Raw genomic sequence first — 27657 nt, 5'->3', positions numbered from 1 at the left:
AACTGATGACCAAGGTCCATGCCAGAAGACCATAAAATCTGGTCTTCATGAAAGATTGGGCTGGGATTGGATATTGGAAAAGTTTTTCTAAAAATGTCTTGCTCTGTTTAAATAGGTCTGGGTTTAACAAGACACGTTATTAAAGCTAATAATTCTGTCCTGATCTGTAACCATGAAACACTTTACCCACCATCTCTGCACAGACACTGACAAAAACAACGTCAATGGAGTCAACAGCAAGAACAACATGTTTCCAGAACCACACAAACAGACAAGGTCATCCGGCAACACAGTTCCTCGTGACTCAGCTTTTGCAGCAAAGCCACCCTACAAGGCTGGTGCATTGGGTAATTAAATATGAGCTTGTACATTCTTATCTAGTAACATGAAGGCCTTCTTCAAGCCATTTATCTGGTGCCTGTCAAAAAAAGCTGTCCTTCAAATTCTTCCTTGTGATAACTTAACTGTGCAGTGTTTTGGTATTCGCAGCAAAAATCCTTCAAATGACTGATGTGTTTCTTCAAACGGACTTCCTGGTAAATGTGTTTGTGTGGCTATTACCAGAAGAAACAGGACGCCAGGGATGGTTTATCCTCATAACAAAGATACTTTCTTAGTATATCTGTTTGTCTAGTCACTCTTAAAATTGAGACCAATATCTTTATACTTTAAAAACTTTAGAAAGTTCTTGCTATCTGCTGTAACCTGTACACTCAACTCTTTGAAACAAAAACAATAAATAAATAAAGCAAGCAAAAATGCAGGTCTCAGTAAATCCCTGGAGCTGCTACAGTAGACTACTGCTGCACATATTTCCAAGGGACTACTTTTTATAGCTACTCTTGGTCTGACTCAAAGAGATGTTTGCCTGATTGACGCCGTTCTCGCTCTGGTTTATATTTCTCTAATCTGGTGAGTAAAAACGACCATGGTCCATAAATTTAAAAAAAAAATACTAACAAAGTTCTGATCATAACATCCACAAATCTAACAAAACAGAACGCCACATTAAGTATTTCCTCTGAGACTTCATTGGATGGGAGGTTGAGGTCTTTGAGGAGAGCTAATCTCATCTGCTGCCACCTGCACTTTCAGGCCTGATGCAGCAGACAGAGCACAGTCTAAGCAGGGTCTTCTGTGTGTGTGTGTGTGTGTGTGTGTGTGTGTGTGTGTGTGTGTGTAAGGGGGGGCAGTGTTATATGGATTGTCTAAAGGCAGGACACACTTAAAAGCACACGCGTGCACACAAGTAGACAATCTTAGACAGATTACTGCATGTTTCTATGATTATAGCAGCAACACAGACAGACGCGCGCACACATGTGATGTAGTCCATATGGCGTGTGCAGCGGGTAGGCAGGCGCTCAGAAAGAGGGGTATTGAGGTTTAGGGCCTGGCGTGGCCTTAAGCCACTTGGGCCTAACAGGATTAGGAGGCAGGGTTACTGCAGGGCATGCTGCCGGTGGGACCAGGTTTCCTTTTCAAGGGAAGAGAAACGCACTACACACTCTGCTCTTACGCACTCTCTACACTTTAAACTGACTCACGGTGGCAAATCACCACTTTCAAATCGCAGGTTGATTTTGGCTGCGGTGGGCAGTCTTGTCCGTTCTGCAGTGGCAGCTGCTCTAGCAGGTAACCAAACACTGGAGTTCATTTCTATGCATTTGGAAGCACGGGGGGGTTGAAGCTTTCACAGGTCTTAGCTGCAGGTGTGTGCTGGGGATGGATCTTGAAACATTATCCAATGTACTACGTCACAGTAGTGCGCACATGCTGCATAAAATCAAATCTAACTTTGTACCAGTGATTAAATGAATGCGGTGGTTTTCCCTGCTGAGCTACATGGGATGTTTTCAAACCGTAAAATCATTTTGCAAAAATAAAACTTGGATTTAGATTTTCACCAAATAAGGAAACTGAAACCACAGTTTATGGTTTCCATCGAGGCTTTTGTTTTTTAAAACAGAACACAGTGAGTTGATTAGTTATGCTTACATGTGATTTATTTGTGAAAGACGTCAGAGTGGTGTCAGCCTTTCTACAGCTGTTTGAAAGAAACCACAAAACAGCTCCTTGGGGAGGGAAGACTGGGATGAGCATTAACATTAATTTTGCCTTTTTCCATTAAAATTGTTATGAATATACCAGCATATCAGTCGAATATCCCAATCAGGCAACAACGGCAATTGAGGTGGAATTAATTAACATTTACTGAAGTTTCTCTGCTGTGTCCCATAAATTTTCAGCTTACTAAACGTTCAAAAACTGTATGACGAGGAGCCGAAAGACTTTAAAACAGGTCGCAAACATGTCTCTGTTTGCCTGGAAGGGCCAATAACAATAACTGAAACAAAAGCTTTAAAAAGGTGGCGCGCGCACACACCATCTCTGTACCCAGGAACACAGTACGGTGGGCTGAGAGGCTTACTGTGTCTCTAATAGAGTGCACGAACCTCATCTTGTTACAGAGTGCTGATTGCTAAGGATCTGTCTGCAGCACCAATACACCCCCCACACCCGACTCACACACTCACTGCATGGGTGAATGGTACTCACGTCTGAGGAAGCGGTTGCGGACCCATTTATTCTGTTTGCGGGCGTAACGCCTTGTAGCAATCTTCAAAGCTTCTATACCTGAGTGAGTGAAAAACAAACTGGTCGTTAGATGAAGCACAAAATGAAGGGAGGACTAAAAAAAAAACAAAAAACCCTGATTGTTGTGGTTGATCAGCAGTCCACCAGCCAGTGCATCCAACTCCATCTGAGTGACTTTGATCAGGTGTTTCTCTAACCTTTGTCTCGTAGCGAGTCTTTCTCCTGCTGGGTGCTGCTTTCCGGAGCAGTCAGGTAGTCGTGAAACTCCTTAAAACCGATCGACTGGAAAATCCCATGTTGATAGTCTTGACTGAGAGGAGAGGAGAGGAGAGGAGGAAACATTATCCATCAACATAAAACCTTTCCGCCTTCAACTTGACATTTATACACTAGCTGGTGACTCATTTCATCCTTTCCTCCTCCATCTCTCTGTCCCTTCCTAAACTCTTAGCGAGCAGATGTGAAGCCCTTCAAGAGAGAAAGTGACAGAATGACACGAGCAGACGGAGGGACCCACGGCTACTAAAAATCCAGTATGGTGACCATGGCTGACACAAGGCTGGGGCAGAATCCCTCTGGTGAACTTGTCAGACGGAGCATTTTAGTAAATGTCAGAGCACATCACCCCAATTTGAGCACTGCAGGCAGTTCAAGGATAAATCAGGCTTTTCCAGGTGCTAGCAATAGCAGAATAACTGCTGTGATAATATCTGCGTTGTGTAAAATACTCACAAATTCTCATCTGATTATTTTCCAGTTTTCCTTTATTTAGACAAGGCAGCCTGAAACTGACCGGAAATACTTTAGCTTTTGTATAGCAGTACAAAATAGGCCGCCTTCCACAGGTTGTTGTCTTCAGGCTGCTTGTTTGTAAACAAACGCTACAATCTAACTTCTTGTGACTGCAGTCAGCATTAGAAATCGTTCCTCTTTGAGCCCGATTCTTGTTAAAAGGGCGTTCTTCATTCCCACCATCGCCAAGTGCTACTAATGTGTGAGGGGATGAATTTGTGCCTGCTATCTGAACAAAACAGTGACGTGTCAAACTTTTATGACCTTGTTTTTGTGATAATCAGAAATCCTATAGAAAATAGAAAACATTCCCTGAGACATCCCTCCAGCTTCAATACATGATCAAGAGGTGCAAACAATATCACTAGTGGAGCTTTATGCTTCACTGCAGGATAAATTCTTGATACGAAGTGATGACGGAGTTACCAAGTATGAAACAAATGTATTTTCACCTTCACTAGCTGATGTCTGAAGATGTAAGAAGTGCTTAACTGAGTATCCTCCCATATTTGTATCACATTAGGTCAGATAAGACATCAGAGCTAATAACTGAATAATAACATTTTGCACTTTGTGTCCTTTTTACTTGTTATTTTGCAGGTCAGATTTCTACATTGAAATGCAAATAAGATATCGTTATAATAAAACGCACACACACACAAACACAATTGCTTTTATCTAATTCTCTTTCTCAAATACACTGCACAGCAAATATTAGAATAAAAAGGATTATTTCAGGTCCCTAATTTCTAGGCTTGTAAGAGAAACAACGAGAGGAAATAACAAAAATAAATCTGGCTAGACGGGCAGAGACAGAAATTTGAGAATAGCGTCTGAGCACAGGAAATGTAGAGTCAATGGAGGGAGGAAAAGAAAGACAGAGGAAGAGAGGGAGGCAGGGAAGGGGGTGGAGATCTGACCTTGATGTCTGGCCACAGCAGCCAGCTGGGGATGGAGACATGAGGGCAAAGCAGAGAAAGACAGACAGACAGAGAGAGGGGGGGGGAGTAAAGTGCATGGATGATCAGATTGCTGAGAGGGCAATAGTGGCAGAGATGGAGGGACAGGGAGGAGGACGAGGGAGGTGAGATAGGGTGATGAAATAAACGAAAGGGAGGGGAACCGGAAGGTTCCTGGGCAACGTTCCACCAGTGCATCAACTCCCTGCAGCCACACCCCATCATACACTATCAATATCGACTACCAACAGAGACACACAGCAGTGTTCACATCTCTCTTTCTTTTTGGTCTTCATATTTCATGTCATACACAGGACATAAAAAGACAAAGTTAACAAAAATGTAATGTAGTGATGTAGATACAAAATAAAGACAACGAATGTTAAATCTCAGAATAGTATGAATCGTTTTTTACCTGCCTACTTGGAAACAATATATAAAAAATCTGAATACCATATGGAAACTGAATACAATAAATAAAATGCAGGTTATCTTGTGTATTGCAGCATATGGTGAGTAGGTAGCTGCTAGAGCTAAATCTAAAAATGTCCTGGTAGAGATAGAGGGGAATAGTTGCTGCCAAACAAAGTGTTTCTGAACGTAAAAATAAACCCTGAAGAATCTGTCTTGTCAATTAAGCAAGGTTAGTGATTTTACCTGTGAACACTAAAAGGCAAAAAAAAAAAAAAAACAACAACCCAAAAAACAGAAGCACAACCCCAAAGAACAAAATAAAGCCAAATGTCAAAAACTGCTGTTCTTAAAATTTGATGTTTTTATAACTTGGCCAACTTTAGTATGCTAATTTTCTATTAGCTCTGACTTATAGCCTGGGGCTAGCCCGTAGCTAGCCGTGAGCTACCTAGCTAATACTACTCTTAGCTGATAATGCACAAGCTGTACTGGTCTAAACAAAATGGTGAAAACCATGAAAGGCTTAAAAAAATGACAACTCTTAATTTTCAGTTTCATATTTTATTTCCCTTTTTTCCCTCCTAGCCAAAATTAACATCTTAATTGATTTAACAGTGCTAGCTGTAAGCTAACTTTTAACTTACAGTATACTGTAAACTAGCAACCCCTTGTAGTGTTGACTCCCATGCTCTACCATTTTACCGTCTTGTCCAAATATGGTAACATATTTTGTTTTCTACCTCCCAACAAGCCTCAGCTAAAGTTAGCATCAAATTAGTTTACATTGAAACCTAGCTAACCTGCGCTAATATTAACAGATCGCTCCAGAATTTTACTGTCTAGTCCACATGAATTTTTGTGTATCAGATGGAAAATATCTTCAGCATGCCTTAATTTATTCAAGGTTAACTTGGCATTGTTTCTGACAAAGAGAATGTTGTTTTAACCTAATTTCAAGAAAACATATTTTTATATGGGGCCAGCTGAGTTTAACTTATTGAAGATGGTTATTGAATTATGATGTCAATGAGAGCGGATATCATTAATATAGTCATCTCAGGATTATGGACATCTGTAGCACTAGCCGTGGGAACAGAAGCCCCACCAATCTGTAACTTTCTGTTTGTGAGGGGTAGCCAATCACAAAAGAGGAAAAAGGGGGCAAGTGAGAAAGGAACCAATCCAAAGCCTGCATAAAAAAGGATTATTTTAAGCTGTTAATCATCAAAATTGTTCTAGTACAATCCAAGAATACAATTATAGAGTTATCTTCAGCATGGAATTAAAATTCTTGAGGCACTAAAGTAATTAGCACAAAATACTAGACTCCCCTAGTAGCGTCAGATATAAATAGGCTTATCCCTTATTATTAATAATTACTGGACATCTTAGAGTAATATTAGTCCCACATGAACAGAAGTCTAAACACTGTGGGCTTTATCTAGAATAGTTCTAGCATAGTTCTTTGACATGACAAAAAAAACAAATAACCTAAAAAAAAACCATCAGGATGAACAGGATCTTATTTCCTTACCTGTTGTCCTGGATTTTCTGTCGATTGTATCGGATATGGAAGTCTCTAAGCTCCTGTATCACTCCTGCAGACAACATATCATCTACACGAGCATCCAGCCGCTTGTCTAGAGCTGAAGGACACAGAAAAAAAAAGTAGATATGACAAATGTAGCGTGAAAATAAAGACACATTCCACATTTCAAAGCTTGTTTTATTCCCCCACACAAAGAGCACATCTACAAATCTCCCTCCTTACCCTCCATGTCAGCATGCAGCCAGAAGATGCAGGGGTCTTTGTACCTTAGCGGCCCCCCAAGACCATCACCGCCTTCCTGCCCCCTCTGCTCCTCCAGCAAGCGGCTATGTGGAATCCCCGTCTCGTTGTGGATTTGCAGACTCCTGTGTAAGTTTTAAGTTCAAATCAAACACTTGAAATCCATGTGTACTATGAAGTTTTATTGAACTCCTTGTTCATAAGGCCTGGGAGGGTAAACTGAAATTACATAACAATCCGGTCAAATGAAGAGTACAATTTAAAAGTGGTGAGAATGTTCATTATTGCTGCACCAGGGGCATATCCTTCAGAAAAATGAAGACATAAAGCAAGAAAAAATACAAATAATTATGAAGAACAAACAATCTCTCAATCCTTTTCTCACCAAGATACTTTCAAAGTGAGCTTTAAAAACAAACACACCAAAACTCTCAACCTGTTGAGATTTAAATCGAAACCAAACTTGTGGCTGTGCGCTGAAGTTAAGAGGAAAAGATCATCCTTACCAGCTCATATTAAAGAACTGGGTAACTTAACCTGAGACCAGAGTGCATGCTACACATCAAGGAGCACAACACATGCCCCAAAACTACATCCACATCACTAAAACTGACAGATTACCCTTCACCAGCTGTATCACCTGGCTATCTTGCGCTTGTCATTTGGGTGCAACATGGCAGCCATATCGGGGTCCACCTCAGCCAGTCGTTTATGCAACTCAGCTCCTCCCAGTTTCTCGAGCTCGAGCTTCCTGTTCGGAGACCCATCCCCTCCGTCCCCCGGCTCCTCGTTCTCCTGCTGCGAGACAAGTTGTATTTGCAAAAGCTGCCCTCGAACACTGCCATTAAGCTCCTGCTTCCAAATCTTTAACACATTACAAGGTCCGTTTAGAGCGGTGCCTAGGGTCAGAAGTAATGTGCAATGAAAACAGAGATTAAGATGAGAAAAAGCACCCGTGGCAGTTTTATTAACAGTAAATGACTATGCAGCATGAAGAAATGAAACTAAAGTAAAATATTACATTATCTTCAAGCTGTGAAAGCTTAAGCACTCTGGCTTAATGTTGTTATCACAAGTAAAATGGGTAAAGATAATAAGACATTTATACATTTAAGAGATTAACAGTACAAAAGACAGAAAGGACAGAGAGCGGTGTATTCAAGTTGAGCATCTATGACACTTACACCGGTGTCCAACAGGACTTTCCACAGCAGAGACTCAATGTAATAGTTTGTTCCTCCAACAATGATTGGCAGTTTGTTCCTCTTGTGCATGCCATCTATGTTGGAACATGTCAAGGAAGAAGTTTATCCCAGCGTATTTTGCATGGCTTAACAATTCCAGGACATTGTTGTGCATTCATGTACAATCTAAAGCAATTAAAAATATCATTATTGTTTAATTGAGGTAGAAAGAGTGAATACATCATATTCCTAATGGAAAACTTTAAGACCTGTGATGACTACATTATGATCCAGTATTTCAGGAATTCTGGGTTTTCCCTTTATGCTACTGTTGAAGTTAACAGCATCAGTAGTATTTCAAAACACTCAAATATTATTGGACTTAATGGATGGATACGTAAATTCGTTTGTATTTTTATTTGTACTGCCAAATATTAAGGTGTTATCACAGATTACGGCATCATCACGATTAACGTGATAAAAAAAAATTTTTTAACGCAATTAACGCATCTGGAGTGCAGAATGACTCAAAATTTGTTCAAGTAGAGTTACCTTCGCACATGTGCAAATGGGCAGTTGATCTGGTAGTGACGGGCAGCTGAACCAATCAGCTCAATATGGAAGATGATAAACGCAGATTGGCCCCCTCGATGGGAAATTTGAGTATTAAAAGACTAACAAGACGGAACAGTCGACCGACATAAAGTATTATGCACATTGTGCAAGAAGGAATTTTCTTTTCACCGAAGCACTTCCAGCTTAAAATATCACATTGACGCGAAGCACACGTTAGTCGGGGATGCTGCTAGCACTTTGGCTAACGTGTCACCCAGCTTGCGACAAACCACTCACGGAGCATCGGGGCCTCAGTAAGTCTACCTCGGACATATTGACTGACACAATTACCAAGTGGATTGCAACAAACTGCAGACCTGTTAATGTAGTTGAGAACACGAGCTTTACATAGATTTGGTTCCTCGTTTCAAGGACATGAAGTGCCTCCCCAAGAGTGACAGAGAGAGAGGATAAATGTTTACAGAGTTTTTTGTTAACATGTTTATTGAACATCTTGAACATTCATGTTAAGTGCGTATATTTTCCCTTTTTCTCGAGTCTGTTTGCTCATGCAAAATGAAATGCGATTAATGTAGACTAAAAATGAATGATATTTAATCGTGATTAATCAAAATTAATCCACAGTAACCCTTTGATGAATCTGATTAAACATTCTAATTGTTTGAGAGCACTAATATATATTATATATTAGTGAATACTTAAACTTTCTAAAAAGTTGTATTTCACAGGAGAGAACCTGTGCTAAAAGATTGAAGAATACTATTCAAATTCTCTTTGAATTTAAGTACACATCCTGTTTTTTCTGCATTTACTTCATTATATTGCATAAACGTCAGTTACAAGCTTAAATATAAAGTTGAAAAAATGTAATTGCAGCCAGGCTATTGATCAAGTAATTGCGATTAATTACAGAAAATTGTGCGATAAGTAGTTAATTTTTTTAATCTATTGACAGCACAAATTTTTATGGTTAAAATTGACAACAAATCTGAATAAAAATCTGACTTGTATCCATGTTGCTATTTTGACTCTGAACATTTGTAGCCATTACTCAGAGGAGGTTTATGTGAGAATCAAACAATCTGGTGTCTTAGCTCAACACAAAATACTCTTAAATCAGTCAGCTCCTGAGTACAAAGGTCGTGCCCAATTTGATGTCCAGTTGCCCCCATGCAGGAACAGTGCAGGTAATAGTCCAGTAAATTCAGAGAGAGCAAATGGGCTCATGTTTCCCGTCTCTCCTGCACGCTCCAGGCCTGGACGATTCTCCTGACATCTGGAGTGTGAAATTTGGTTATGTCAGCTTTAAACTACTTGTACTGTGTCATTTGAATAAATGTCCTCAGCCTAAAGACGTGGAGCTTTCCAATAAGGAAAAAAAAAAGCAAAAACTATGGTTATGTCTAGAAAAGAATTTAAAATCTGTGTTGCAGAACTTTGATTCTGGTCTTTCTTACCCCAGTAGGCCTCTCATGACCCATTACACCTCCTGACCCCAGGCTTAAGGATTCGGCAGACTATTTATGGTCTGCTGAATGTATTTCGGAGTGTTGTGGAGAAAATATAAGCAATAAAAATTCTTCCACCTGGGCAACCTGAAACTTTTTAAAGACCAAAAAGTAGACTGCTTTGAAACAAATGTCAGAAGCTGTGATGAGTTGTAAACTTAATATTAGCAATTTAGTTCAGCTTAATCAGAATTATAGTGTCTCCTTTAATTTCCACCATTTTAACTTGGGCAACAAAAGGCTGGAGGAATATTTTGGAACGTATGAGTTTAATTGGCAACAGGTCCGTAATATGATTAGGTGTAAAACGACTGTTTTAGAGAGGCGGAAGTAACGAGATCATTTACAAATTGTGGAATAATTCCAGAATAATAATCCTCAATGTAAAATTGTGACATTGTATATCTCATTTACCATTCATAAAATCATCAAAACATTATGAGAATCTGGAGAAGTCTCTGTGAGCAAGGGTCAAGGCCAAACTAAATAAATAAAATACATTGGATGCCTGTGATCTACAGGCTTTCAGGTGATACTGCGTTAAAAATCGGCATGAATCTGTCCTGGAAATCACTGCATAGGCTCAGTGACTCACTGTCACTGTGAACACAGCTCACTGTGCTATCCACAACTGCAGGTTAAAGCTCCATCGTGCAAAGAAGAAACCACATGTTAACATGATCCTGAAACACCATCATCATCTTCTCTGGGCAAAGCTCGTTTAAAATGGACTGAGGCGAAGAGGATCATTGCATTCTGTTTTTATTTAAATTCGTCCCACCTCTTTTGTAATTGTAATTGTAAAACAGAAAAGCATAACAGGTCCCCTTTCAAAAATACCTGCAGGTCACACAGACAGAGCCTGTGTGCCACACCTTATTCCTTCTCCCTCTTTTTCTGTCGCATCTTCTCTCATCTTGCACCTTGCCTTCTCTCCCCTCCTCCCTCCCTCTGGTCGCCTACTTTCTCCACTCTGGGATGATTAAATAAATACCCGACCAAACAAGATAAAGGCCCATCAGCCATCGTCACTCATCACTTGCAGAGGAGTGAGGGCGACTGCCGGCAAACAGCGAGGAAAATTAAGGGAGGAGAAAACAGAAAGAGGGATGGAAAACTGAGAGCAAACAGAGGCACAGAGGAGGAGGTCCAGAAGGAGAGAGTTTATGTGAATGGCATGTAGAGAGAAGGCTTGATGGCTGATGAAGAGTCATTACACCCATTAGGCGTCTTAACTATCTTGCACACTCCTTCCTCTTTTTCCTGATTTTCAGTTAAAATCCTCCAGCTCTACTAATCTGTATTCATCTCTTCCCGTTTCTCCCTCTTTCCCACCAGCAGGCTCGCGGTGCACTGAGCCTATTCTTGGAGCTACCGCATCCCCTCGCTGCGCTGGTGAGGGTGAGAGAGAGAGAGAGAAAAGCGAGTGTCTGTGTGTGCGTGTGCACCCCATCCTGATCTATTAATACCCTCTCTCTAGTTATCGCCTCCTCTCTCCACATCTGTGTGACGGCCAGTGTCTGCAGGAGGGCGTGACTGCCCAGACTGTGTGTAGATTTACCACAGAGACTCCTCTATAAATACAGTCTCTAGAGATCTCTCGCTTTTCATCTTCACTGCAACATCTGCAGCAAGACACAATGACAAAACAAGGATGCGTACACACTTACAAAAATCAATTACTAAGAGTGAAGTCAGTTCTTTCTCTGCAGTTACTACTTGATAATTGGGGTGGGGCATTGTTGTAACATGTGGTAAGAGGTGTTATGGAAAACACTGCTCCCATGCTTTCACATGGCTCCAAAAAGGATATCAGTGCCACCGCTTTGTTCCTGAAGTCTACCACCGTGTAGGTGCTCACTAATGGGTCCACAAAGCCGATCATGTGATGTGTGCATTGGTTGCGCTCCTCAGCTGTCACCTTATTAGTGACAATGTCCAGGCCCTGGTACACCTGAAGGGACACAAAGAAAGGAATCAACTGGCAGGAAAAACGACCACATAAAATAAAAATAAATAGAAACCATTACAGGAGGTATTACAGGATAATTCAAAGGGTGAAGTTAAAATTCCTGGAAGGTAATTAGTATTGCAGCATTATTAGCATTATTGAGGTTTCTTGTTTAGCGTCATGTGCACATTGCTCATGCACATACAACCACCGGTCTTGAGGGAAAAATGTGTGTTCCCTGACCAGTTGGCTAGTGGTTGCTGGAGGTTCTTAAGTGAAATGGGTTGTACCAAAAACCTCCTTGCAATAGCTTTGGTTACTATCAGTGCTGTATACCACTTTGCGACCAAGTTTACTTTCATTGTTGGAGACAATGACTGTATAAAAAGACAAATTTTTCTACATTCGTTAGATGGAAAACATAATTTTGTTCTCCATGAAGGTACCCATTTCAGATACTTGCTGTCTAGCTAAGTTACAGCTAGCCAGCTGACAGCATCCTTGTTGAGCAATAAATATAACTCAGATTTTATATCTGACCTAGTACAAAAAAAAGACATTTGAGGGTAGCTTGGGGTGAAAGACAATTTTTGAATATGGTCAAATAGTTTCACGTAATTACTGAGTAGTATTCTGTTTAAAATCCCTAGGTAATAACTTCTAATGCTAAGAAATTGCTTGATAACCAATGCAGCAACTAGCTGGCTAACTTTAGCCTGCTTGTCCGCTAACATAATTAGCAAAATACTACATGACGCATAAGTGTTTGGGGGGGGTGTCTTCTCCTAATTTGGAGTTTGTGTTATGGTCTGCATTGGGTACCAGTTGGCAATTAGTGGACTCCATTTCAAAGCTAACATTTGCTAGCATTGGTCACAGCTGACTTAAGGAGCAGGAGAAAGGCAATGAGGCAAAGCACTGAAAATACCACATTCAGCCCAAGTGTCTCCCACAGAAATTAGTCCACAGTGTTTCAGAAGTCACTGTGAGAGTCTGGAAAGGTTTCTTTTTCTTTTTTTCTTTTTTTTAAGTTACTTTACAATCTATTCAGACATTTACAATAAAAGGGTGTGTTATGTAAAAACAAAGTTACATAGAGCATGCTGAAAACAGCATTTCAGGCTATATTAATGTTCTGTAAGAACGCAAGTTTATTGAATGTTCTCAATCTGAGAAATTATAAAACCCAGGGCAACACAGTAAAAATAGCTTCTATAAAACAAATAGGGTAGGGGATTGAAATCTGGGCTAGTATGAGACTGTGCGTGTCTTTCAATGTCAGAAGCTGGTCACAGGGCTATTAAGGAAAAGGAAGGATGAGTGCTGTCCGTCTTCCATGTCAAATTGCTCTGGCCATCCCTGCAAATTATGACACGCATCTCCCGTCAGCTTTACATCACACAGCGATGGAGCTCCCTCTTGGAATGTGACAGCTGGGTGTCACACAGTTGTCCGTCATGATTTTCACACTCGAACAGAGTTGAGAGTTTTAGAAAGGGATATCTTGGGATACAGAGCACATTTCTTGCTAGGCTTCTCTCGTTAGAAGCCGTGTTCAGCCTTTTAAACTTCAAAGTCGTTTTCTCCAGCATTAAAATGTCTGAGATGATCACACACATCAAAAGCTGATGCGCTTCCTTTCGGTGTTCATGTGCACTCCATCTGCAGTTACTTTTTACATGAACTGAGATGTTTTTAATTTGCACTGAATATGTTCACCTTCACATTTGTTTGTACAAACCAATTTTTTCCCCCATTTGCAATTACAGTTCAGTTACAGAAGTCATTTGATGACATAATATCTAATATTTTCTGGATCATAGAATAGGGAAAAAAAGAAACTTGAATTCATCCATTGCACAAGTGGGAGGGAAATTGAAGCGTATCAATAAGCTCGGTAATAATTAGACACAAAAAAGAGACAAAAGATCAAGAGATGATTACAAGCGGATCAAGTCATAAAATGACCTGAAAGAAAGGTGACTCATGATATTTATCGTTCAGCAGAGTTAGAGCTCCTGAACGATGCAGTTTGGTTTGTTGTTCCTTAGAGAGTTGTCAGGTCTAATAGTATTTAACATTTTAAAGTTTTCTTGGGGAATTACTTCAAGTGAAGGAAATTTGTCCTGTCCTGGCTGACTGTGCTGCAAGCCCAGACACGGTTAAAAATGACATTTTAATGGGTTTCCAATTGAGCTAATGTCTGTTTAGGTTCTCAGTCATCTAGGTCATGGTAGTCTGAGTCCTTGAAAAGAGAGCAACCTTCAGGTTAGAGAAGATGTTTAACCTCTTATTATCCAAGGAGTTTCTTGAGCTCCAAAACAACTGACATAACCTGAAGTCCCAGGTACTTAACCCCTAGTGTGGTTGTCTCCTTGGAGGTCGTCTTGAGGGCCAAGGTGTTAAACGCTAACGCTGCCCAGTTTTTGCTTTTCATTTTTGATCTTTGACGATTTTTTGGAATTTTGGACGACTACACGGGAGCACGTTTGTGGAGGGTGAAAACCCCTCTCTGCATGCTGTCTCAACAAAAACCTGAACGCAGATGGACCACAAATTGCATTCAGGAGTGCTTGGTGGGACAAACAGTACTCTTTGACTGCCACTGGAAGGTAAACTTGGGGTGATCAGGGCAGATATTCCCTCTAAAGCAGAGGGGAAAGAGAAGAAAAAGGAATAAAGAATGCATAGGCTAGTGTATGGATGATTGATGAACTCTTGAAAGATACGTTGACTTTTCACATAAGTATCAGATAAACTATATATACTATATGTCTTTGTATACAAATAAATTCATCCATAGCTCTGACTTTCTTATAAGACAGAAAAGGAGAAAAATAAAATGTAAAAATGTTACAAAATAATGACCCAAACCCAAATAAAGGACACTGACATATGAGATTTATAAAAAAAAAATGACCAATCAAATAATTTGCCATTGAAGTGATTATATCTGTTACCTATTTCCTATACTTCTGAGCTGTCTCGTCTTTTCGTACTACCCAGTCTATCACCTCCCGATTCGCTGAATAAACATTCTACTCATAAAACGTCCGACACTCGTTCAACAGCGAATCTTTTGTCTTGTAACGTTCATCATTTTTCATGGCAGGAAAAAACTGCTCCCAAGTGAACGTAAAGAGTGACTTTATCCATTTGTCCATTCATGCTAAACAAATAACACTTGTGTGTCCATTTGGTAGGGTGCTTTAGTCTTAATAGCTGGCTGTCTGCTTTGATTAAAGGCTGCATTTTCCTATGCTGAAATACTGAATAATAGTGTGTTTCACCAAGATTTTATTTATATATATTTTTTGAACTCAGACTTCTGGTTTTATGTGGACAGGATTTAGGTCTACTGGTAATTTTTGACTTGAAAGGGTTTCACAAAGTTTTCCTGGCATCTTCAGGGGGATTCACTTTCTGAGCCACAATCACATACTCTGAACGGATGACAGTAGACTACACACAGATGCTGTGCAGAAGACATGGCCTCAGGGCTGTATTTATATGATAAAGTGGTGGTAGTGTGTGGGAGGAATGATATTAGCCACCACTGCTTCTGTCTTACGTGAAAGCTTGTTTGCCATATATGTACTGTTTATCATTAGCAGACATATACACCACTACTAGTATACCAACGTGTGGCAACGTAAAGGCAAAGCCAACTCTGAGTATCTGAACATCTGCAATGTGTGTTAGGCAACCACATCTTAAAGTCTTTGGAAATCTGCTATGGGGTTGGAATACCATTTTTCCCAAAGCTATTCCTTCACTTGATAGTTGAGAGTGTTTTCTAACATGTTGGTCCAAAACTTGGTAACCACTCCAATTTATTGGTGAGACAATATTAGCTGTTTTCTGATGTATCAGTGTCTGCATTTATAACAATCGATAAACCAAAATTTAAAAAGTAAAGAAGAGATGGGAGAAACACCCCCAATTCAAATTTTGAGTGTTGGCAAGCCACAGTTTGCACACCAGAGGGAACCAAGCAAGAATCAGGCAAAGTGTAAACAAGTTAAAAAAAAAACCCTACACATTACAAATGTTCTCGAGTTCTTGTAACTGGACACACTCATTAAATAAGGTAGAAATAAGGAAGTGAAACAACTACGTTCTAACTTCCTTACCTTTGCAATTTTTAGAGTTTTGGGGCTGTTTTTGTTTCCATTTAACTGCATCTGTAAGATGTATTCATGAGCGTGTCTCAATAACTAGCTTATTGCACGGTGATGCTTCCAATCGTTTTGCATTAATTTGGGGTAAAATATTCCAAATCTACTCGTCTTATATTGTGATTTTCACCCAGTCAGATTAAGCTCAGAATGATTAAGTCAGCACAAACCAAAGATTGCTGTTTTGTAATATCTCAAAGTTGTTTTTCTTTTTAGGAAGTATTTTGTGGTGCACGCCTTGCCCACATCCTCTTGAAACCTGCCTGACATTGCTACTAAGCATCTTTTTGTATTCCTGTAGCATTCAAAGTCAGCAACAAAATACAACTGTTTATAACTTGACATATACTACACGTGTTAATCAATAGAGCTGTGCAGGCTATTGATCAAATCCTCTGTCAGAGCCTGTGTGGATTGCGTGTACCTCTCAAAATGTTCTTCATCCAAAAGAGGGGAGCAGTGCAGGGCAGAACAACCAAGGCAGATAAATTATTTACGGCTTCTCTGCACGACACCACCCTCAGCCAAGCGAGAGTTGGATACAAGAACGGATGGAAGGATGGATGGATAGATGGATGAAGGATATGAAGAGCGAATCAAGGAGGATGAAGATTTAAAGGGGTTTCTCTTTTTTTGGAAGGACAACTGCTTTAGAGAGATGAAAGGAGATGAACGAGCAGAAGAGGAGACAGAACAGTGCTGTGTACTTGTTACAGAGAACAGGATGCTCCCTGACAAATTTGCACACATTATCTACCAGCAGCCCTCCTGCTCTGTCTCTGACAAACACACTCACACAGATTGTACCGAGAGGAGACAGGATGATGGTTAGAAGGATGGCAGCATGAATGGTGAAAGAAAGACAGATAGATGCTCAGAGAGACAGCTGGTATTTCTCTGTGTGTATAGTAGATAGAATTATAGAGAAAGACATACAGGGATGGCTGTGTGTCTCATTTTGAGCCGCCCCACCTAGCATATTAACACAACTTTGTTAGTCACATGGTGAAAAAACCAAATACAACTTTGAAACAGCTCTGTATGGTCTATTTAGCATCCCCCCCTGCTTTCACTAACATCACAGGCTCTCTATCATATATATGAAGTGAGTTTCTGCCATCCATCCATTCAAAAAAATCTGATTATTCTAATTTTGCTTTAAGGAGGACAAAGAGACCCAGAGAGCAAGAGCCGGCAGACGTGTAGAAGTGTAAACGAGAAAAAAGAACCGCTTGAATGGAAGATATGAAGAGAGGGAAAACAATTCGAGGGGGAGCTGCAAATGAGAGGAAATAAAATCAGAAATAAATTAAGACTTCCAGTTGGGGCGGTGGAAATGAGCTACAAATTGGAGCGATGCTCAAGCTCAGAGTCATAAAGGAATCAAAGATAAAAATCAACACGCCTAATCGTGTTTACACGTCTTCTGGAGGAAACTGGAAGAAGATGTCACAATAAAATTGAGATTGGGTGACTAGCACAATCGGGCGTCTTCTTTAAGTAAGCATCTGAAATGATGGGGGAGAAAAAAATTCCTCTATCAGCTGGCTTGGAGAGAGAAAAGGAGAGGCCGCTGTTAGAGAGACAAAAGGCTGACGAAAGGTAAAGTAAAATATAGATTCGAGGTGAGCAAATTGTTTGCCTACAGCTAATGCTGGTCACATCTCCCACCAGCTGAAGACCACACCAGAAAATCCTCTTTGCAGTTTTATACTCAAGTCCAGCATCTTCATAGAAACGCCCACATGCACACTTTACAGCTACTTATAAAGAGATCTCTGTGATTTTTACTCCAAACCGTCCCAGTCTAAACGTGTTAGATCACCCCGCATCACACACACACAAACGTGCACACACTGTAAAGGGCATTTTCTGAGAAGTTGCTGATGAAATGCTTCACATATTGCACTCCTCACTTTCAGCTTTTTCCAATTTCAGATGTCATAATTTACGCTGATGCACTTCAATGGAAACCCAGCTAATGTGGGTTCAGCTGCCTACTCCTTCCTGCCTCACTTTTAAATGGATGTGAGCATGTGGCTTGTGTGTGAGTAGGACAGGGGAGTGTGTGTGCGAGCTTGTATGTGAGACAATGAGCTCAGTGTTCGAGCTCTGCGGAGCCTGCAGCCGGACTGCCTGGCCAACCTTATGCCCTGCACGAGACAGCTGTTCCTCTGCCACATAAAGGCAAAGGGGAGGCGCACGGGCAAATGAAAGAGGGCAAAAAGAAGACAGAGAAGGGTGAAGAAAGAATAAAGAAACACACACAATTACTCGGTGAGACACAAAATAAGACTCAAAGAGCAAGAAAAGGGTCAAGGGAAATGAAACAGGCCTTTCAAACTACTGTTGGACCGATGTAATGACTTTAAAGTATTGGCATTTCAATAATGTGTTCTCAGAATTTCACTCTGTAATGATAGCTGCCGGAAAAATGAAAATATAGACATTTTCCAAATTTCCCAGGAACACACCACTCCGATCCACTGAATTTGTTTCTGTGGCAGGAATTAATCTAAATTAGATGAGTCCATTTAGGAGCAAATGATGGATAAAGCCCATGTTGGTAGTTAAAAAGTCTCATTTTCACTGTGCGGCATGGCTCGACTCCGCTCACTTTTTTTTTTTTTTGAAGCACCTCACTTGAAGTTTGAGGCAAGCATAAAACAACACTAAAAGCTTACATGAAAACACTCCAGACTGCTGACTGGCAAGTGAGAGCAATCAAAAAGCAATGTGCAGCACTGGACATCAAACCCTGCTTCTGTAATTACTCATAAATATAAAGAATTGATCCATTTAAATACTCAGGAGTGAGCCCCAGTTTGTGGAAGCCGTCATGTTGCCTGCCTTATTGAATACAGTGGGCAAGATGGACATCACTGTTCCACCAATCGTGTTTTATGTAGAGAGTGGCCACATACAAAGTATGTCACACAAGGCATGACATACTATGTATGACATACTATGTACCACCATGGTACAAATTTGTATCTGCAGCTTCACATTCAGTTTATGAAAGATCATAGCTATGTTTTATCATCTTTCACCAAAGAAGTGAAAACCTGAGAGAGCACAACCAGCATCTGGATAAAACGTCATCCTCTTCCTCCTCATCTCAAACCTCATCTCCTGAAATGAAGTTAAGGCTCTAACAAATGGGCACGAACATGAAGATAATGTTGCACTTACATATTGTCAGCACATTAAACATGTGACCCTCCCATCTCCTAACAGCTGAATAAACAACAACAGCAGAGGATCATAAGCTAACATTATGCCAGCTAATGTTAGGCTTGACCTGTGGCATTCCATCAGGAGAAGCTAAATACAGACATAAGTTAATGTACCAAAGTAAATCGGTCTCTCTCCTTTCCTTCTTGTGGCCACAATCTGATTTGTTGCTGAAAGCTACGCTTACTTTTTGCTTATAGGATACTGTAGCTGTCTCTGTTATAAAGGCATGTCCATCTCCCATTAACAATGACTGGAGCTGCGCAAGTTGAGAGACCCGCGGCTTTTATCTGGTGAATGCGAGCCACAGATACAGAAAATGTATACTCCACAAAGCAAAAGCATATCAAGCGCACCCTAAATTACTATCTGATGATGTGCCAATCACAGCTGTTCCATACAACGCGCTGCTTAAAATTTCCCGGATGTAGTCTGAATGTGAAAAATTCCTTTAAAAGCCAGACATACCAGAGATAACAGACCATAAAATTCAAAAGCCTGACGCAGTAGAGGGCAAAGAGCTCGTCCCTCAAATCATCATCATCCCCTGTCTGGATGTGCTTTGGATTTATGGTAAATGCTGTTAATCGACAGCGCCATATGTGTGTGTCTATGCCGCAAAGCAACACAACTAAACTACCGAACTGCCTGAAAGACACCAATAATGCAATTTGTATGTTTTCATATCCAGTCCTAGTTGTGAGATGACACAAGTAGTTTTTAACCATTGCACTGTTTCTGCAACAATTTGCTGCCCGGTTCCAAATTTTCTGAACTATGTTGCTGCCACTGAATTCAAAGCAAGTGCATATTTTTCAAACAGCAGTCAAATTTCTCAGTTTAAACTTTTAATCTGTTATTTTCATCCCGTTTTCAATTAAACAGAAGCTTTAAGTAAAGGAAGATGTATTTTATTCTGCACCTGGCTCCAAAACAAAGTAAAGTCCAGTCCAAAAAAACATGTCCAAGAACGGCTGGAGGAATATGACCAACATACCCCACCCCACAACCCACAGGGTACTACCATGAGTCCAGATCTCTTCTAGGCACATTAAGGGGACCTGTACTACTGTGCAAGGTAGGCGTGGATTTTAATGTTGTGGCTGATTGGTGTAATCTCATAATCCTTAGGCTATAATTAAAGTTTGCAAAAGTCTAAATGAGATTTAAGTGACACACGTTCATGCTCATAGTCCCAGTGAGAGGCTTGTAAATGTGACATTTTACAAAAAAAGAAAATGATAACTCGTCACATCAATACCATTTGTTGCTAAAAAAAAAAAAAAAACTATTGGAAACTGTCAGATCAACACATGTTATTTAGTAACACACGAGTGTTTTTGCAAATCAAACGCAGATCTAATCTGTGTTTGTGCTGCAGTTTGTATTTCATGAGCTCCGATTTCAGCGAGCCCGCGATGATGATTTAAATCACACTGCAGCGTTCAAACAGCAAAGCGACAGCGCGCTAAACATTTAATACTAAAATACCGAAAGCTTTGATCAAAAACCAACAGTGGGGTCAGAGGGAAGCTGTCGATAACGGCACGATTCAGCCTCCTCGAGGCCGCGGCACATGCTCCGGCACATAGACTGTAAGCTCTGTCTCCAGGAATCCTTTCCTCGGTTACGCTCACAAATGAATACTGCCCATTCTCTTTCTACCCCTTCTTTCCTTCCTTCCCCTCAAGGCACCATCCTTCAACAATTTATCCCTCCATCTTCCTCTCCTCTGTCTCTCTGTGGGGAATGGCCCAGTAATGCCAGACTAATAAATCATTCATGGCGTAGCCCCACCACCCCCTCTCTTCCTCTTCCTCCTCTTCTTCCATCCTGCTATCCTCCTCTCCCATGCTGCCTGACTGTGCCTGACCGCATCACCACACCCGCAGACTGCAATTCACTTACACACACACAGAGACACACAAAATAGGAGTTTGTCAGTTTTGTGTTGTTTTTCTAGAGCTCTGCTACACTGGCTTAGATTACTTCTAAAGGTACATAATAAACTGGATGTGGGAGGAAGCATTGCCTAAGTTCCAATGCACACCGATCCGTCAAAGCCCAGACAGGTCACAGGCTCGGCAGACACACAGAGAGAGACACGCACAATGAGAGCGAAGGAGGGGGAGGAAGGGATGACTGCTTAAGAATTAGAGGGATATAAGAGTGTAGGATGTGTCTGATGTGTAGACAAGCACCATGCCTCTGTGTGTAGCATGCATGTGTAGCGTGTGTGTAACAAGCTCTGGCCGGTAATAAGCGTAGCCTGTGAACGAGTAAGCCGCCTCACAGGAGTGAAATCACAGCGACACAACCATCACGTTCTAAATTTACAACTTAAAAAGGCAAATCAGCCCTTTGGTGTTTTTTACTACAAAAGACACCCCCCCCCCCACCTTCTCTCCACTTTCATAGGAGTATAAGAGCCACGATGACACAAGGCAGCTTTCCCGCTGCTCGGGCCCATTTTTTGCATTCAGCAGCAGATGAGTAAGCCTGACAAATCATCCACCCATTCGCCACTCATGCAGTCCTTAAGAGAAACACAGCGGCACCTTCTTTCAGACGCGAATAAAGCGAAGAGTCACGAGATATATGGCGCGCATGTGCACGACCTGTTGTAAATCGACCCCATCCCCACCCCTGCGAGGCACGCCTTTCGCACAGTCCAGCGCTGTGATCTTTTATGCCGTGCCTGGTTGACGAATATGTTGTTAGTAAATCCATCCAACGTGCGACTGTGAGTAAGCGAGAAAAATCTGTTCACGCACACACACACACACAAAAAAAACCCCAATCTGATCTAATCTGAGCGGATGCAACCGCTGCTGACTGATCTTCATATTTACCCGTGTGCAGGGCTTGGCATTTAACTGTTGCGTCATCTGTTCCATTCTGCTAGCGTGTGACGAAGAGGCGAAAGCCTTTCAAACAGGTCGGTCATTATAACTTTTGTTTTGTTTTTTTTTCAATTGAGAGGAGTTCTTGGTCTCCTTGGCACAAAAAAGTGGGAAATAAACAAAAGCATGAGAAAATATCGCAACATGTGCACAAACTTTGAATTTGAAGTATTAACAAAACTGTATTGCTGGTTTTGCATGTTTGTACTTAGGTGGTCTTCTTCTACTACTACTACCAATACTTATGACAACAACGAACTGCTCTACCTGCCACCAGTCTTTTGAAACTGTCTTGGCCTGTTTCCCTACTATCTGCATGTGTCAGCAAAAACAACAGGCTCATACGTTTCTTAGTTTGGATCCTTGTTGGGTCTTTACAGACACGCTCATCCACAATTTTCCACTAAGGGTTCATTAAATGTCACGGCCGCCTCTCATAATGTCTCAGATGTCTCTTAAAATTTGCTGATGTCCTGAAATTTTCCTGGGAAAACAAAATATCCCATGTGTTTGTTGTACAAGAAGCCCAAACTATCAGATATCACAAACCTGAATCACAACTGAAAATATGGGCAGCGGCAAATAAAGCGAGGGATCCACACAGTACCTTTCACACAGGCCGCACAAGTTAATATTTCATATGAACCTCAGTCTGCCTCCTTGCTGTCACTAACCATATCAACAGTTTGTTATTAACAATAATGTCTTGCAAAGCGCTGTCAGTAAGTAAGCGATGCCCTGACAAATCATCCTCTCTCTTGAGGTGATGCTTGATTAACAAATGTCCGTCTGTCGCAGCTCATCAAAAGCTCGTCTGAGCCAACCGAATTCTGCATCATGTCCAATCAGCGCGACAGCAGTGCGTGAACACATCTCTCCTCTCTAGAGGGAAACTTCTGCACGCTCTGCCTTTTCACAATCTCATTCATACACTGAAGACTAGAGCAACATTATTACCTAAACTCTTACTCAGAGCACGCCGCTGCCTAGATGTGTATTCGAAGGAATCGAGGGCAGTTGGCGACAATCTGCTACTCAACCGTCTGTGGGCGCCACTATTTACAAGGAGGCTGCTGTTAAGTTGGAACCAGTCAACCCCACAAAGGAACAAAGGCTTTCGGTTCCATCCCCTTAAACACCTGTACACACAACATCCACAAATCACCAAAAAAGTAAACACACAAAACAATGAGATTCGAAAAACCTTGACAAAACATCAAACTGCAGGGTGCCTTTTTCAACTCAAACTGATGCCAGCTGAGTCCAAAAATTCTCAATGAAATCTGAGTTCAGGACTTAAATCTGGTCAAACGGTGCTTCAGATTTATTTGGGAGTCATCCCTCCCTCTCAGAGGATCTTTGTGTGACACTTTTCCACCATGACCACCTCCGTTAAGTCGCATCCTTCAGCAGCCTCCCAGGAATGTACAACTGATCAAAGATTTGCCGTTTGTGTCACCAGTAACAGCAGCCCGAGTGGATCTGTCACTTTGGCTGCTCATTTATGCATTTTTATTTTCCATTTTCCCCCAGTCAGAGAGAAGGACGACATTCGTGACAAATTTACTAGTGAACAATCCGCTGGCTCTTCATCAAAGAGTGTATCGTCTCAATGTGGGACGGTTTCCAGCTCCACTGCTTTGTACTGCAGCTACTGACGACTTCAGTTCTGGAGACTTGCTCCAACTGGAGGACATGCAAGTGGAACCAGACATAACATCAGCTGGGGAACTGGTTCATGTGTGGCTGAACAAAAGCTCACCTGGCGCTGCAGAGAAGAATAAAGACTACCAGCCAGGACTGCATCACCATTTATTTATCACAAATTACCAGATAAATAAAGAATTTGCAAATAAAGGTTCTGTTATAAAGGGCTTTTTTTTTTTCAAATTTAATTTAGGAAAGCATGTGTGCACACATACACATCCCCTTGCCACAGTGGATCAATGATCAAATTAAAACAGCCAAACTTAAGTCCCCCCAAAGACCTTTTTAATTGAACCTTTACTTGAATCAAAGGTCAATGAAACCTGTAAATTGGAGAGAAAAGGAGAAAAATGGTACAATCTAATCTCTGCAACCAGTACAAGAAAAAGAATATAAGAAAATTAAACGCAAAAGGGCATCAAGTCCAGTTAAATTTAGCTAAATATATGCTGTAATGCAACTACTAACCCAGTTCCGGAATAATCTAATAGTGAACATGTGCACCTGAGGTTCTCTCTCTGTGCAACATCAGGAGCTTTAAATAACTGCCTATTTAACACAGCTCAGACTTGCAGACACCCGGTGCGATGACAGGAACAATGAAGGCTGTGAAACTTAAAATCAGTTGTTTCAATTCCAAATGCTCTTACTGAAGGACCTCTGCTGGTCCCTGGACCCCACTTTGGGAACCGAGGGTTTATGCTGCTCGTCAGAGCCTCATTCAGTGACCGTACAGCGAGCCACTTGTGCGTTTGCCATGGATAGCATGTTCATTTAATGAGTGAATAATATCCCCCTGCATGTCCAATGAACTGTGGGCTGGGGGCCGGGGCTGTGGTCGGGAGGGAAGGAGAGGGGGGGTGAAGGAACACAATAGGAGTGTTAGGGAGTGTGGGAACCGATTCTCCACGGGACAATAGGCACTTCCCAGTGGCCACAGCGTGCCCATTCACTCTCAGCTGCCGGGCCCGGCGTAGCACGGCGCTGAATATGCACCAGCTCAGCACAATGCAGCTTTCTCCCAAACAAGCCCAGACTGTTTCCTATCCCAAAGACAACACAGGCCAGCTCTAGCCTATACACAGCCCCATTCTCACATAAGCAGCCACTTTCTCACTCGCTCCGTGTCTGCGTGTCTCTCCGGCTTTCTCTCGCTGTCACACACACTGACAGGAGGCAACAAGGCCAGATACTGTGTGGAGGCTGTGGACGGGGCTGCCGTGCTGTAACTAGGCCACAGTTTCTCTCCAACCAGGGCCGCTGGTTGCCGAGATATTCTGGGCTGAAATGTTATTAGTGTAACCCAGTTTGCCCAATACCAGGTGACTGCTGGAAGAGGCAACTCCCCACAGGGACAGACGCTCTCAAGGACAATGCACATCAAGAAGCAGGTAGACGGGGGTTGGGGAAGGAAGGTGATGGAAGATGTGATTAGTTACCAAATAAGAGAAAGCCCCGCAGGACACCAGCATCTGTGGATAGCTGGATTTTTTTCCCCCCTCTGTGCATTTCTGTTCTATAACATGACCCAGACTCAAACCAGCACCCAGCTTTCTCTCTTTAAGTGAATGTGCCTTTCTGGTTGCTGTGGTAACGGAGCCTGGGAACCAAACGGCAGGGTGGGGCTGAGAGAGAGGTGAGGGGATGACACGAGTGTGAGAGATTTTAAATGTCACTGCTCTGACACAGAGACGCGCACAAAGAGGCGTGCCTCCATCGCTGCAGAGAACATTGAACTCATTTACATTCATTTCCCTAAAACTGACACCAGCCTCTAATCGCCATAACCTCTACCTAACCCCTACCTCCACCAAACCTTTACTCGGCTTGAAGTTTAACAACTCGAGTGAACAGGTATGTCTGTGTAGTATACAATGCTGTGATACTGACTGTATTAACCATGAAAGACACCAACAGAACAACAGTCTTAAAGCCACGTTGGAGAAAGGCTGGCAAACTCATGAGAATCACACCAGCACTGCAACAGACTAGTGACCTTTCCAGGGAGTGCCTCGCCTCTCGCCCTATGACAGCTGGGATAGGGTCCAGCCCCCTCCTTCCCTACGACCCTGATAAGCAATTAAGAAAATGGATGGATGACTAACTGAATCAGAGGTCGGCATATAACAACTTTCTGACACGCTTCAATTTTCCTGAAAATGCAAATCCGGCTCAGTCTACTCACGTACAATGCAGTCCACATAAAGGTTGAAGCAGTCAGCAAAAATAGCTGCTTTTCCACGACGCCACCAAGTCAATAAAATGCATGCAATGCGATTACAGTTCTGCAAGTAGGCTGCCACCTGGACACCTCACAACACCCTGTTTATAAGCCCGAACATGACAGCCGCTCATAGTGTGTGTGGAGCGTTTCCTGATGTAAAAGCATAACAGTCACTCTTTAATTGTGTCCTTGCACTCATTTCTACAAATCTCCATTCAACCTTAAGATTAAACAAACTTCAAAGTCACTAGAATATAATAAACTTGCAATATCACCACTGTAAGATTCTGGAGAGGCATAATTTTTTTCCTTTATTGGTGCTTATGGGTATGTGGATGTTTTGCGATTTACTTTTTATGCAACATTTTTGTGACGGGTACAATGATTCTAATAGCAACATTTATGTTAATGTTGCACATGGTCCCTTTACAAATAAAACCAATTAAAGTTTAAAAAAAATGTCTGTGGGCCCAATCATGACAAGAAGTCAAAAAATAACTTCTATCAGGGACTGTCCATTTACAATACAGCCTAGCTTTATGCCATGAAATAAACTTTACAGTTTCACTCATTAGCCTTATGGCTCCACTTTAATTTGAAATATGATCTCTGGTTGCTACATGACTCTTTCCAGTCCCTCAAGTTTCTGAAGCATCTTTTGCTGCCTGTCCATGACTGCTTAGGGATATCACCACACCAGAGATATAGATGTCCTTGCCAATTCCAGTAGAATTAGCGTATTTTCCGCACTATAAGGTGCACTTAAAATCCTTTAATTTTCTCAAAAATCGACAGTGCGCCTTATAATCTGGTGCACTAGATTATATGGCGAATTCGAATTCTGGTTGTGTTTACTGACCTCAAACCGATTTTATGTGTAACACGGCGCTCAAAAATCTGTCAAAATTTTTTCAGTACGACTTGGGTGAGCTACGAAGCTGCACCGCTTGATGGTTTGTCGGAGCATTATGGCTACCGTAGTCTGGAGCCTCGCAAAGTAATGTGGGTCCAAAACTCTGTCCGCTTCAGGTCCCAAAGTCAAACGAACACTGCGGCATCACTGAGAGTTAAAAACTGTCTTAATTCTTTCATCTTTAATAAAATGATCAGCGTTGCTGCTTTACCAGGTGTAACAAAAAAGTTTAACATCCAGGCATCCATGAAAACAGAATTTATTAAATTTAACGGAGTTAGCAGGAAGTTAGCTCGCTAGTTTCCACCTAAACATGATATAGCATGTTCTGACTGAGAGATTTCTGAAAAAATTAACGAGTAGAGCTCTGCTATCACTTCCAACATAAATGAAGACAGAAAACTAAACAGGAGTGACGTTTGTAGGGTTACTGAAGTTGGACTAGCTGGTACATAATGATGTGCTACGTGATCGCTAGCGAGACGGCTATGTTAGCATAACATAAACACAGTGAAGCTGGAAGATGAATGCTAACTTTTTTCCACTCAATCAAAGTTAACGTGAGGGTTCCCGAGGGTTAGGGACAAATGCAATCGCATGGCAGGATGCTGTAAACAGACCAAACTTCAGTCAGGAGAACAACTGAGATAATCCATCCACAATACGAGGTTAGCTATAAATATACTGCAACCACACGGGAATAGAGCAGCTGCAAGAGAATTCAACA

The 27657-nt window shown here is 41.5% G+C and overlaps 1 protein-coding gene across 1 annotated transcript in view; it reads right to left on the bottom strand.

Annotated features, from left to right (window-relative positions):
* Positions 1–27657, bottom strand: part of trit1 (tRNA isopentenyltransferase 1) — a 39672-nt gene that overhangs the window by 9922 nt on the left and 2093 nt on the right. The window contains exons 2-8 of the mRNA XM_065469868.1: positions 11634–11774; positions 7737–7835; positions 7193–7350; positions 6535–6677; positions 6298–6409; positions 2796–2908; positions 2560–2637 (exon numbers count right to left, since the gene is read on the bottom strand). Of these exons, the coding sequence (XP_065325940.1) occupies positions 2560–2637; positions 2796–2908; positions 6298–6409; positions 6535–6677; positions 7193–7350; positions 7737–7835; positions 11634–11774 (844 nt within the window). The remainder of the gene's footprint in view (positions 1–2559; positions 2638–2795; positions 2909–6297; positions 6410–6534; positions 6678–7192; positions 7351–7736; positions 7836–11633; positions 11775–27657) is intronic.

Source organism: Pelmatolapia mariae, linkage group LG22, assembly GCF_036321145.2.
Source record: "Pelmatolapia mariae isolate MD_Pm_ZW linkage group LG22, Pm_UMD_F_2, whole genome shotgun sequence".
In the NCBI taxonomy this organism is placed as follows: domain Eukaryota; kingdom Metazoa; phylum Chordata; class Actinopteri; order Cichliformes; family Cichlidae; genus Pelmatolapia; species Pelmatolapia mariae.
The sequence above is the reverse complement of the archived record's forward strand: the minus strand, read 5'-3'. Positions and strand labels throughout refer to the sequence as shown.